Here is a 13811-nt window from a genome sequence, read left to right as displayed (position 1 = left end):
AGGGCAGGTTTGCCAGATGCTGCAAAATACAGTTACTTAAACCACCGCTAACAGTCATACCTCTGGGATCTCTCTCGAAATATCCTTAGGCATCCACCACAAAGGGCCAGATTTACCCCTGAATTCTATAACTCCATTGAGTATATGTGAAATGCAGCCCGGATGAATTTGGTCCTTTCTGTTGTGATTGGTAGATGAGACCATGTGGGAAATCTTTCCTGAAAACTGAGAGGGCTTCACCCCAGCGCTGCCGCCTCCGCGCTCCAGCACAGACACACGCTATTTGCCTGGTTTATCCCTGAATCGGGGCAGCTGCCCGGAGTGAAAGAGACGCCTCTGAACATCCCTCTGACACGTGAGACCGGCACAATAGCCGAGCGCGGCACCGGGCTCCCCGCGCCCCGCCGGGCCGGGCCGGGCCGGGCCGGGTGCCCCCTCCGCGGCAGCGCCCCGCCACCGCGCCCCGCCCGGACCCGCCGCCCCCCTCCGCACCGGCGGCCAGCTCCTTGCGGAGTTTACGCTGCGAAAAAAACAAAACAAAACAAAAACAAACCCCCAAACCAAACCAAACATCTGCTGCAGCCTGCCTCAGGCTTCCACGGCAGGTTTCTAAACAAACGCCTAAGCGCACAGGTTTAAAGGTATTTAATCTTTCGGGAAGCGCTCGCTCGCAGCTCTCTCCCCGGGCGGGGGTGTGCTCCAGGAGTGCTCTGGGTAGCTCGCACTTCCTGCTTATTTCCTACGGCCAGCGTTTTATTCATGTGCGAAGCCCATTCCGTAACAGCAGAGAAAGTGCAGCTCAGGCAGAAAGCACCAGCTGGCTCAGGCCACAGAGGCAGTAACAATGCAGGATCCCCAGCCCCCTTCCTCGGCGGCAAAAGTAAGGCAAAGTGCTCCGGGATCGCGGCACCAAACTCTCGTAACCAAACGCAGGATTTGGGCTAGCGCGACCCTCCTCTGCAGTTTCTCCTTCCCCAGGGCTCGGGGACCTGCAACTTGGGCTCTTCTCAGGTACTGACCCTATTTGCAGCGGTTTAATCAAGTTACAGAGATACTGGTAAGGCAGTTGCACAGCCGGGACAAAGTCGAGCCCCTGTTCTGAACCGACTTGTCAGCCTTATACACCCTTATTGTGCATCTACAGAGAGGTGTGCGTATGTGTGTATGTATATATATATATATGCACATGTCACATACACACACACACACAAAACGTGCTCCCGGCACCGCCAAGTCCCCGCTTTGACACATGAACTGCAGGGTAAGCGGCGGGGCAGAGTTTCTGCCGGTTTGTGGCGGGCGCGATCTTTCTCATTAAGGAGCCCTGGAAATTCATGTCCTTCGCATCAACATCCTTGTCCACGCTGTTTCTCCGAAAGGGAAGATGTTACGGAAAATGCCTCCCCCACCCACCCCCACCCCGCTCCAGCCGCCCGCCCCCAAACTACTCCGGGGTTTTAATTTGGGGTGCCTGCAGGGGAGCCGGTGTGTGTCCCGGCGGCACCTCTCCGCGGCGGGCGGCACTGCGCCCCCCAAACCCCAAATCCCGGCAAGTGCCGCTGCCCTCTGCCTCGCCGGTGAACTTGGTGCGCGGCTGCCCAAAGCGCAGCGCCCGCTCATGCACCGCGCCGCGACAACAGCACAATCGACAGCACAGATAAAACACCTCGGACGACACAAAACACGAAGTCACCTTGTTGCAATAGTAGGGGTCCAGGCAGGGGGAAGGTCCCAAACAAGGCGTATCAGGAGCGGCTGCAGGCTGAGGAGGTGGTGAATAAAATCTTACGTCCATTTCACTAAAACATCAAGCAAACTCCTTTTCTTTTTGTCGTTAATGTTGGTGCAAAAAGGGGGTGTGTGTGTGAGTGTGTGTGTGTATGTGCGTGAGGGGAGGGGGACACACAACAAGACTGAGAAGAATAAAAAAGAGGTGCCTGACTTCAGTAGTCAAAGAAACACCTTCCCTGCCTCACATCCGTTTGTGGTTTGTAAAGAGAGAGAGAGGAGAGGAAAAAAAAAAAAAATCTCTTCCAAAAAAGCACCGGTCTGCAGATGTCTGCGAGAGAATCAACAAACCCTCCTTCTTCTACGGCAGGGCAGGTAACTTCGAGTACTTATTGTTTCCCCCACGCATCGGCACCGGGGCGCTAGCTCCGTGTGTGCCTCTCTTTATGGGAGTCTCAGAGTTGGTTCGCTTCTCCCTCCCTCCCTCCCTCTCGCTCGCTCGCTCCGTTCTTTCCCCGTTCTTTTTTTTTTTTTTTTTTTAATTATTATTGTTATTATTTATTTGGTTGGGTTTGGTGGCGGTGTATTTTGGTTGCCCTCCACCGTGAGGAGCGGGGCCGGGGGGGGATGGGGGGGAGGCGGCAGCCGGGGCCCCCGCGCACCCCCGGGGGGAGCGGCGAGGCAGCCCGCCCGCGCTGGAATGGCCACCCCGCGCCGCCCGGCTCTCCGGCACGGCTCGGCACGGCTCGGCTCGGCTCGGCTCGGCGGGCGGCGGCAGGGGACACGGCGCGCTCCGCCGGCGGAGTCGGTGCTCCGAGTGTGCTTCACACAAAGGGGCCGGCGGGGGAAGAGCCATTTGCGGCCGCCGGGGACGGGGCTGGGAGCCGCGGAGAGGGGGCGCTGCCGCGCCCGCCATCCCGCCGCCGTCCCCGCCCTCCCTTCCCCGCCCGGCCCCCCGGCGCCGCCCGGCCCCACGCCGGTTACTATGGCATCCCCTCCGCGGCCTGCCGCCGCGCCGGCCTCGGCCCGGCCCGGCCCGGGGTCGGAGGGCAGGAGGGAGGGCAGGCCGGTAGGGGAGCGGCGGGGTTCGGCCCCGGGCCCTGGCCGCCGCGATGGGTCGGGCACAGCCTGCCGGGGTGGCCGCGGGCAGGTCCCTCGAGGTGCCTCGGTGAGAGCCCCCCGGCCCATCTCCACGGCCATTTTGCGAAGGTGGGGTCAGGCGCCCCGTGCCCCGGCCCCCGTGTCAGTCCTGCGGGGATAACCAGGCTCGAGCTGCAGGCAGGGCCCGGCGGGTTAGGTGAGCCCTTTCTCTTCTGTCCCAGCAGAGTGGAAGCCATCGCCCAGAGTTTGTGGTGGCAGAAAATAAACTGATCCATGTGCACGCCTCAGAAACCAGGAAGCGAGTGAAAAGTAAAAAGAACCACCCATGAAATACCTCGTCAGCTGCGGTCTGCCTCATTAGCTCGTAGTGCTTGGGCCTGGCCATGCTGTGGGCAGTACTGACACCAGGCACAGCCTTCCTCACAGCAGGGTGGAGGAGGGAGACTTGAGGAGATGGGCAAACTGAGAGCGGAGGAAGGAAGGGGATGAGAATGGGGTAGGGAAAATGAAGAGGAGCGCAATTAGCTGCAAACAAGGGTGCTGACAAAGGAAACTTGGGAATCCAGTGGGAGGCGGGAGAGGGATTGACGAGCAAAACAAGGTTTAACAGGCAAAAACAATGAAAGAAAGGGTGACTTCAAGACACCGTGAGCAATCCCACTGGGTTTCCCGCTGAGTAGTTTTAATCAGGACAGAAAGGATGGAAGAGAAAGGATACAGGAAAGACACTATACTGTGCTTAGTGCCCTACAGAGAAGTTGTATTATGAAAAGAAAGGAATGCCTTTCCCTCTCTAAATAAAAACAAATTAGTGAGTGCTGTACAAATAAACTGAGATGATGACAATTAACAGGGATGGTTACATTTATCAAATACTCATGAACATTTCCATCACAAAACAGTTGGAACCTGAAGAACTTTTAAGATTTGTAGTGCACATTCTCACACAAAACTGTCTTCTCAACACTGAAAAAAAAAAAAAAATCAGAATAAAGATTTCAAGAGGACTCAGTATTAAGGAGGAGCAAATCACAGATTTCAGGTGAAGAAATCACTGTTTGTGTGAGTAACTATAATCTGTGCCTCAGATATTTTGATAGAGTCCTTCAAGATAGTGTTAAGCCATGACTTTCCTCCATGCCTAACAACGTGCTTTCAGTAAAGCTTAATTATCTGGAAAATATACATAAGTGATGTAAACAAAACTCTAGAGAAAATGTTTTTGAAGCAATATTCCTTTTTCAGGATTATTTGATTAAAATATTCTGAAGATTCTTGCTTGTCAGGTCAACACAATTTAAGTCTCATGGCAATAAATGCTTTCCTTAAACGTGCAATTACAAGAGGTTCTCAGTTACTTTCTTTTTAATAATGTTTGAAACCCTTATGGCCTTGGAGAAAAGCTTGAAAACATGACCCAGAAAAAAAGCTCCAGAAAGCAAAGGAAAAGACATTAACATATTTTTTTTAAAAAAATCTCATGATTTTTTGGCATCTGACTCATTATTTTGCATGTTTGGGATTAGACATTTTGAAAGTTAAAAAATCCTAAAAAAGATTTTCTTTTGCAAGAAATGTACTTGACGCTTGACAGATATATCACTGCTGCAAATGGCTGATATGTGGACCATAATTTGACAAAGTGAATGGGAGACAGATTGCAAGCTCTGTATTGAAAAGCTGCTGTTGAGAAACTTGTTATTCATGGACCATGGATGAGTTTTCAGCCTGTTGTGGAGAAAGGTGGTAGAGATATACTGATTCTAGAAGAGTTGGTCTAGGCGATCGGTGTATGCAGGTGCATACAGGTGTATGCAGGGACAGTGATGATAATGCAGAGTCAGAGATGTCAATACCAGAATGATTAGAACATTCGATAATAAAAAGTAGAGATTTGGCTTTTGATTTATATGAAATATTACTATTGCCTTAAGAAGGGCTTCGAGTTCCTAGGAGTCCGTAGGAGTTTACAACTATACCATTTGCTTTGCACAGCACTTCAAGTTATTTTCAGTACTTAATGATGCAGGCCCTGAGAGGTTATAAAATTTTTGCTGGTACTTACAGAGATGATTTAATCATCTAGATGGTAAAAACACCTGAGATTTGTGGCAGTTATCTGTAAAGTTTGTAAAAATCAAAAAGCTATGTATATTAATCCGTTAAGTGTTCTTTTGTTTTGTAGGGGACATTTTCTCTGGGGTTTTCACAATAATGCATTTGTGGAGACTGGAACTGAAAATATTAACATTATTATAGGTTTTGCCTGTATGGACTGAGAAAGCAAGGCCCTTTCCGGGATAATTCAATGGTATATCAAACTTGGCCACTTTAGCTCATGTAAGTGCATTTTCTAGAAAAAAGTTGCAACAGATTAAAAAGCATGAATCAGTTTTTAGAAGCTTAAAAGGAAAGAACATTTGTTCAGAAGGGCACTGAGTTTTTAAAGCCATTCAACATTCAAGTGAATGTCTCCAAAATAGTCTTGAAAGAGGTTCCTGTACCAGCATATGAGAAGAGTGTCATTGCTTTTCTCATATAAATAGGAACAAATGCCTAGAGAAACATGATCAGTATCTGCTGATACTAAAAAAGTTTTTATTCTTTTAAATGCTGTCTGCTGGAGTGAGACTATGTAGTATAAATGCTCTCCATGCAGTGGAGAACTCATACGGCATTCCTTGCCAAACAGCATTGTGAGTGCAAAAAGTTTACATAGCAGACTGGAGACCTAAGGAGGTCATTAGATAGACAAACCATAAATGGATCAGCAACTCCTTTGAGCTGGAAATAGCTGGAGGTAGAGACATGGGGGTAGGGGATGGGGCGAATTATGGTACATGCTTGCCCTCATTTCGGGCTGTCACACTTAGAGCCGTCCCTGGAGGCAGAGCACTGGCAGGGCAGCCCCTCGGTCTGAACCAGTCCAGCCATTCGCATGTTCTTATGCAGGCTCTGCAATGGTCTCACCATCAGAATTAAAAGAAACAAGTAAGTATGTCCAAGATGACAGATCATTTTCTTGTCTGTCCTGATGTCTCACCCAGCTGTTCCATCTAGTATACTGGGGAGCCTTCAGTGGGCATAAATCATGTTCTCAGCCAAAGAGAAACGAAAGTATCTTAGTTTAAAAAAGAATCTAGCCCAACATCTTTTTGTTTTAATCTCACACATCTATACCCAGTTTTATTTGGAGTCTCCAGACAAAGATGTCTGATCATCTGTTATAAAGAGAAGATTTCTTTATTTTCTAGGAAGAAGGAAATGTGAGACTGTGATGGTGGCTTATTAGTTGTTATACATAGGCGCCACAAGACCGTTTTCATGAGGCTGGCTCTTCTTTAAAGGAAAGTATTCTACTACAAGTTTAAGAACAATTGGATTGGAAAGCCACTTTGATTCTTGTTTCGTGGGCTGTACTTTGGGAGCCAGGAGGGCCAGAAAAGCTAAAAGGGGAGGCATGAGATTTTGCTGAGAAAATCCCTTGTGCTGAAATTTTTGCTTTACTTACTGACGCACAGGACTATTTACCTTTCAGAACAAAGCTCAACACTCATCAATTTCTAGAGAGCAGTTAATTAAATAATAATAGGATGAAGGGTCTGTCCCTTTTGTGTGGATGTCCTGTTTCATGTCCTTAAACTGGGTATGACACTTGGATCTGGGAAGATGCAAAAGATAATGACATTAAGATTACAGAATATTTAAACCAAAGTAATTAATCTGGTCTTTTCATCAGAATGAACTCAAATCCTTTAAGAAACTGATTCATTTTAAGTGTTGTTGACATTCTGGGTGTGCACTCATAAGTGAGCATAAATCAGTGTATTTAAACAGAAACATTTGCAATATGGTATCAAAGCTTAATAGTGGTGATATATGTTTCAGAGAATTTAAACAGTTTGATACCTAATAGTGTGTCAAATCAAGTGTCGTCAAACATCAGATGAAAGGGGCAGCTATTTTATTATTTTAGCCACTGCTGCTGTCTTGTTTAATTCATTTGTGAAAATGACTGGCCCCAAATTATCACACTTGCATGGAAATAAATTGTTCTCATCTTTGTAAGAAAGTAAAGATCATTCTAAATAGTTAGGGAAAGCCCCTTGCTACAAAGCAAAGAGAAAACCTGAGTATTGCCATATTTTCTCATTCCAAACAAATGATATGCAGCCAATTTAACAGATAGAGGAGGAACAGACACATGGGCTGAACCTGAACTGTGTTTTGCATCTCACAAAAGGTTCTTACACACTCATCTGCCATTGCCTACAGTAGGAGTTAAACACACAACACCTCACAAAACCAAGACCTTAAATAACCATGACAGAAATATAAAAATGTAAAATTCACCTTGCATATTTGCAGCTTCGATCCATTCCCATATGCTTCAAAGACTCTGCCAGCTGGTTCAATTCAAGTTACCAAATTTAATGTGGCCTTGCAGACATACAAAAGGTAGGCCAATCTTGAAAGAAAATGTTTCACTGGGCCTTAAAATCAGATTATTTCTCATGGTCAGAGAAACAAAGGGAAGCATGAAGTTCCTTTTTTCCTTTTCCTATATTTCCTATCTTATCAAGTGATTCTATATGAGATACACTGTCCGCATGGTATGCAGGAAGGCTCAAAAATACATCACAGTATGGTGTATGCTAGTTCTCAATTGCAAGATTTACGCAAGTGTTAAGGTTGCCAATTTTCCACTCTTCCACTTATCTTGTTAAATCAATCATGAAACATCTAGAAGTATAAGGGATCAGGAATTTTTGGTTTCATGCTATTTTTTTCTGAAGTGTACTAGAGGACTGTACTGGGGCTTCAGAAACTTGGGTTTTTGGAAGGAAAATTGTGTTTTCAACAATTATTTTGCAATTTAGAAAGCCTGTCTAAAGATATGTTGTTTTTTCCTCCAAAAAGTGAGGATCCATAAAAATTCTATAAATGCTGTCTGGGGATTGCATCATATACAGATGTCTTGCGAAGAAATCTGTACAAATGTTTGATACTATTAAAAATACCCATCTATATTTGCAGATATTTAAAAAATGTACATATTATCAGCTGAATAATCAGGAAAAAAGGAAAGACAGAACAGAGGGCTGGTCACAAGCAGAGACAGGTGACAACATGAGGACTAGTCTGTATCACCAGTTTTTCCATAGCATTGAAAAGGGACTTCTCATCTGCCAAGACAGATGCCAGGCAGATGATTAATCAGTTTTCAGTTCAGAACAATGATGTCATCATTCTCCTTTTTGATAAAACTGCCAAATAGAGCTGAATTGCCCCTGCATGAGCTCTCCTGGCACGAGATCTTTACAGGCTTACTTAAAACCTCTTTTTTTCTATGCTCTGCTGTCTCATCTGGCTCAGATGTCTCTTGCTAGAGAACAGTTTTCATTGTCCTTTATATTCACAAGGTCTCTGTGAAGCAATACCTTGGATGTTTCTTAAAGCTCCAAGCAAGGTGGGTCTTTCAACAGCAGACTCCCACCCCATTATATAAAAAAGTAGTCTATGTACCTTCTTTTATGTGCTTTTAATTAGTACTTCAAGCCCAGAATTATAGATGCTAATAGAGCGAGAGATCCAAACTCTGTTCTCTCTAAGTACATATAAATATAGTAGAGTTCACAGAGTAAAAATTTATTTTTAGGGCTAGAAGGTATTACGGCTTTTTTTCTTTTTTCATTTTATTTTTTAACTAGAGAAAGTAAAAAGTGAAACAACTTGCTTGAATTTAATCTACTTCCCTAGGGATTTATGGTTACCATCAGAAAAGTACCACACAAGGGGGCACAGTTGGCATTTGAAGTGCAGAAGGTCAGGACTGAGGCATAGTAAAACTATGTTGGGAGTTTCCATTAGAGCTTCCTGTTGTAGCAGATAAATCCAGTCCCATTCACACCTGGTAGGCTGATACAAATACATCATCCACATGTCATCTGCCGTGAGTTTTTAAGGGGTGTGATAAATTGTCGGACTGCTGGCTTGAGAACAAAATTTCCTTCTTTGCTGAGATTTCAGCATTTTCCTGCTGGATCTCCAGGAACTTCAGATCACCTTTCTTGTAACTACATGGTTCTTTTCTCAATGGAACTGTCACCCTCAAATCTAATAAAAACTCTCTGTCATCCTTTTCTGGGCTTTCTGGTTTGACAGTTTCATGTCATAGCTTTGTTCCACAATAAAAATAAAAAATCTCTAGGTGTTAAAGAAGTCCTTGGAAAACTGTAAGCGATAGAGTCAGCATTTACAGAACATATCACAACAGGTCTGACTGACCTTGGCAGCAATAGGAGATCACCATTTCTCATGGATGAGCTATTCCTGAATGTCTGTCTTTCATGCTGTATAAGGCAGAAATACCTTTTCTGGATCAAGGCTACTACTTTCTGCTTCTGTTGTTCTTTAACTGAGACTGCCTATTATCAGGATGTTTAATATTATCTCTTTAAGGAATATCTTCATTGCTATTAATTCCTGAAGTCCTGTGTCTTGTTCTATGGTATCTTATGATAAAAATGCATCAGTGATGTTATTTTAAAGTAGCATGTGTAAGTACAGCGGAGTTGAACATGCATGTTAATCAGATACTGTGAAGCATGTGGAGGGGAAGCCCCAAGCCACATCTGAAATGATCAAGTTTCTACCTATTTGTTGAATGCATATAGATTTATAAGAGCTGCATGGAGACAGTTGCCTCACTGTGTAATGCGCTGGCAATAATTAAGTAAAAACAATAACTAGAAATAGAAGAGAATAAAGAGAAACTTAGACTTGTTCACAGTTGTAGAACATTGGAAAAAAAACCATCCTCCTAAGATACCCTTTTCCCTCCCCGCAGTGGAATTTCCCTGCTTTGAAATTATCTTGAGAAGACACAATTTGCAATTTGCCCAAGAGGTCAGCAGACCCAAACTGCTATACCATAGGGTAGGAGGAGGTGGTTTCAAAGCTGAGAGCCTCTCCAGAAGAATGGTCTGCAAGCATCTTACTTTCTTTTGAATTAAGTGTGACCTCCACTGGTCGCTGCTGTATTCAGGAAAAGGGGGAAAAATCCATCATGGAAGAAGGTCCCATGCCATTTTTTGGGACAAAATCTTAGTTCAGTGTCAATTCCAAGGTTCTTTTTCCGTTCACTGGAGAAATACGTAATAAGTATTTACATATGTAGAACAGTATGGGGGGATGGGGAGAGAGCTGAAGCATGTGCTTGCACTTGCTGAGAGTCATGCATGTCCTACATCTCCGTGCCTGTCTCTGATTAATATGGGATTTGTCAGTTATGTGTTAAAAAATAAAAATAACTGGTTGCCAAGACTAAGAATTATGTACTTTTGCTTCGTTTTCCTCACTTTTGTTTCTATAAGCATTAAAACCCAAAAATTATAAAAAACCCAAACTGTCCAGGACAGAATTTAACCTGGGCTCACGGAAGGGATACAAACTGAAAGAATCTTAAAGTAAAAGGTACCTTTAAGGAGAAAGAAGAGGCTTAAGCAATCTGAGCACAAGTCATTTGTGCTACAATGCCTAGCCACACTGAGGAGAGTAAAGGGTAGGGAGACACAATATTTCTGAATTTCCATGTCTTTGTGGGTTTAAGTCAGACCCTTAACCTTATTTGAATATAGTATTTTTGTAGTTTAATACATTTCATACAGAATGTATAAAGAAGATTTAATAACTGTCTCTTAGCTGTGGTTTATCTCTACCTCAGAGAAAGCCAAAATGAGTTTCTAGTGAAATGGCTGAAAGAGCATACATGGTAAGTCTTCTATCAAATTATTTCCAGTCTTGCTGATTTGTAAAAGATCTTTCAGAAAGATTCTGTCTTTCTGTGTAGAATGTTAAAGTTTGATTCTGTGCCCAAAATTTATAAAAGGAACTACAAATAACCAGTGAAAGTCTAGCTTGCCATCTTCTGCTTTTTAAAACTCCTGAGACTACGGGCTATCATGTGGAATTCGCGCTAGTGTTTAACCCAAGTTTTTCCCTCAGAAAATAAAATTATATTCTAGTGTATAGCAATTATATGTCTTGGAAGAAACTAATCAAATCCCCAGGCTTCTGTGCCTTTATGTTTTTCTCTTTCAGATGTGCGTCACAGATAAAGGACTGACTTTGTGAACACTCGTAGGGTAATAAGGACACAAAATGAACAATACTTATGTAATTAGTCAGCAGACACAAGTGTTGCAGGATAAGATCTTCTGAAGTATCATAGCAGAAATACAAATTGAATACTTAATATTGCTGTTGTCAACTATTAAAAATGGAAATATTTCTGCATCATTTCACATTCTCTGGATAGCTTTAGATCAGACTAAGGTGTTCTTGGGGCGTGGGATTGCACAAGGGCAGTTAACTATTTTCTCCTGCCCCAGAAGCAAACTAGCCCACTGGCACAATTTGAAGCAACATAATCAGGCTGGGCCTGAAGGCATGTGTTTGCCCTGCTTCCCCAGCCTTTTGCCTATCTTAGGTGGTATAAAGGCATCTCTTAGCTTTGACTGTGCTGCAACGGCTATTCTGATTTTAATAGAAGCAGTTTCCCAACACTCTGACACAAACATTTGAGCACAGTAAACTTGAGTTGACTGGCCATCAAAAGGTATAAACTAGCAGAGTTAATGCAATCAATCTCATGGGATCACCACTGCTGAAAGTTAGGTGGTAGTGCATGTGTGATACTGTGTATCTTCCAGCGGCTTTCCAAAGTGCTCTCCACACAACACCCAAAAAGGCCAGACAAATTCTCCTCTAACCTAATGGGAAGAAATTTGTAGAGGTGCACACATTATCACACACAAATTAAGGGATATACTCCCATAATTATTAGCACGGCTTGTAAATCAGGAGTGAGTGTGGGCAGAGCATCCAGGTTTACGGTACTACTGCTAGTTCTGCTTTGGAAACATACACCTCGGTGCCATCTGGTGTTTCTGATTCAGGAGACTCTCTGTATTTGTCTTCCTTGAACACTCAAAATCGAGTGTCCAGGTCTGCTTTTTTCTTTTGTACAGTTTGATGCATTTGAGAGTGTTTGTTCCTAGCATAACAAAGGTGTGGTTTTGCAGTCAGCTTCAGCAAATTTAAATCTGTGCTGCTGCTGGAAATGGTAGTACTGCTCTCCTCTCCTCCCTCCTACAGCTGCATCTTTCCACTGCCTCCCTGGGGAGGATGAGGATGCTCAAGGCTGCATGGTCAGCTGTGTCTGGAGCTGTCTGAAAATGATTGTGTGGCTCAGATCTCAGGTGGATCGTTTTGGTTTTTTTGATCCATCTGACTCTGTGGCAGCATGAGAACTGGCGAAGAAACAAGAGAAGAGTATTTACCTAGGTCTGAGTCGAGGAGGGAGGAGGGGAGGGTGGAGAAATTGTGGGCCTGCCTCTTGGCACACTCCATGCTAGGTTAGCTTGAGCCAATAATGAAACTGCACTTAGGAGTCCTCTTGCTAAACTCAGAGGGGAAACATGCTTCTGGTATTAAGGAAGACCAAACATCAGAAAATTCCAATGCTTTTTTCTTTCTTTCTTTTTTTTTTTTTTTTTTTTAAAGACTGTCTGTGTAGTGTAATATCCCGAGGACTAGAAGCAGGGCCATCATACAGGAAAAATAAATAGGAGTGGATATTGAGAGGAAATAGTGGTAAGAGCTAGACATCTCATGTAGATCCAGTCACTGGTCACTAGTTTTCCCTAAAACATTATTGGTGGGGAGAATGTTGAAAATACTCTTAAACACACCAAAATTATCAGAAAGCTACACACAGTTTCTAAGCTTTGATTGGGATGAAAACTCATAGAAATAAATTTGTTACTTCCCTTTTTTTTCAATCGATCCGATCATCTTGCAATTCCTACCTACCCAGTAAGGCCCGTGAAACCTGTGGTACTGGAGATGAAGTGATTCCTCTGAGTTATATCGGCATGTGAGTTGGGAAGGGAGCAGGGGGACTCTGAGGGGAAGGGAGGGGGAATGGGGGAAACAGATGGATCCTAGATTATGCTGCAGCTGAGATTGAAATAAAATTTCACCTTAAAATGGGGTGGCTGCTGCTTCTATGAAACTCTTGGGGATAATTCATCTGCCACTTGATAAATTGGCAGGGTTTCTTTCCAGGTTCTCTCCTCTATTCTCCTTCATGCTTTGTGTGTGTATACATGTGTGTGAGGTATGTGTATGTAATTTTTGAGATGCCTGGCCCCTTTTTTCTCCTTGGCTAACTTCTGAAATAGAGCTGTCAGGATGATTCCAGCATTTGGAGCCATATTCTTTTTGACAGAATATAACTCTTCTCCACAGTTTTCCTTTTTTATGGCCTGAAGTCAATGGGAATATTCAATGCAACCTAAGGTCAGGTTCTTGAATTTTAACACAATTTCCCATGAGAACTAGAAGGACGAAAATTCCTTTAAGACAGAGAACAAAAATTGGAACAGTAGCATAACAAGTAAAGACTTGCTATGTAACTTTAAAAAAACAGCTTGAATAGGTTTCAGATGGGGGGGGGGGGGGGAGGGGAGGGAAGGGATGAGCTTCATTTAATGTGTCCAGAAATTTAACACCAGTCACTGTGTTATCAGTCATTTGTACAAAAGGGTTGAAGTCTCATAGCAACTGACCATGCTAGCAATCGTGAACTTCAGTAGATCAGCTGCAAGAAGGTACATCAAATTAAGTAATTTTAAAAATGTGTTGAAATATAACATATACAGTCATATGAACCTATATGACATGGAAGGATTTTAAACTATGCCATAACAATGGGCTATACAAGAATACAACCACCAGTTTCTTGTCGAGTCCTTTAAAATATAGAAAAAAGTCAGTTATGAGCTGGACAGATTTGGCTAGTTCCTTTATAGCTGATCAGTGTTATTATTTGGTATCTTGGGAGGCAGAGATTGTGAACACTTTAGTCAACAAAGAATTTTGTAATCCTGAAAAGAAATAGAGATGTCCGTTTATTT

General features: G+C 43.6%; 1 protein-coding gene and 1 long non-coding RNA gene across 2 annotated transcripts in view; one reads left to right on the top strand and one right to left on the bottom strand.

The window, feature by feature from the left end:
- The window catches only part of TOX (thymocyte selection associated high mobility group box), a 225791-nt gene extending 223140 nt beyond the window's left edge, over positions 1-2651 (bottom strand). The window contains exon 1 of the mRNA XM_074818637.1: positions 1694-2651. Coding sequence (XP_074674738.1) covers positions 1694-1795 — 102 coding nt within the window. The 5' untranslated portion in view covers positions 1796-2651. The remainder of the gene's footprint in view (positions 1-1693) is intronic.
- The window catches only part of LOC141920966 (uncharacterized), a 55806-nt gene continuing 44031 nt past the window's right edge, over positions 2037-13811 (top strand). Inside the window, exon 1 of the long non-coding RNA XR_012622513.1 lies at positions 2037-2103. This is a non-coding gene — a long non-coding RNA (uncharacterized LOC141920966). The remainder of the gene's footprint in view (positions 2104-13811) is intronic.

The sequence above is a fragment of the Strix aluco genome, chromosome 1 (genome assembly GCF_031877795.1).
Source record: "Strix aluco isolate bStrAlu1 chromosome 1, bStrAlu1.hap1, whole genome shotgun sequence".
NCBI classification, from domain to species: Eukaryota; Metazoa; Chordata; class Aves; order Strigiformes; family Strigidae; genus Strix; species Strix aluco.
Note: the sequence above shows the minus strand (reverse complement) of the source record. Positions and strands in the feature narration are given on the sequence as shown.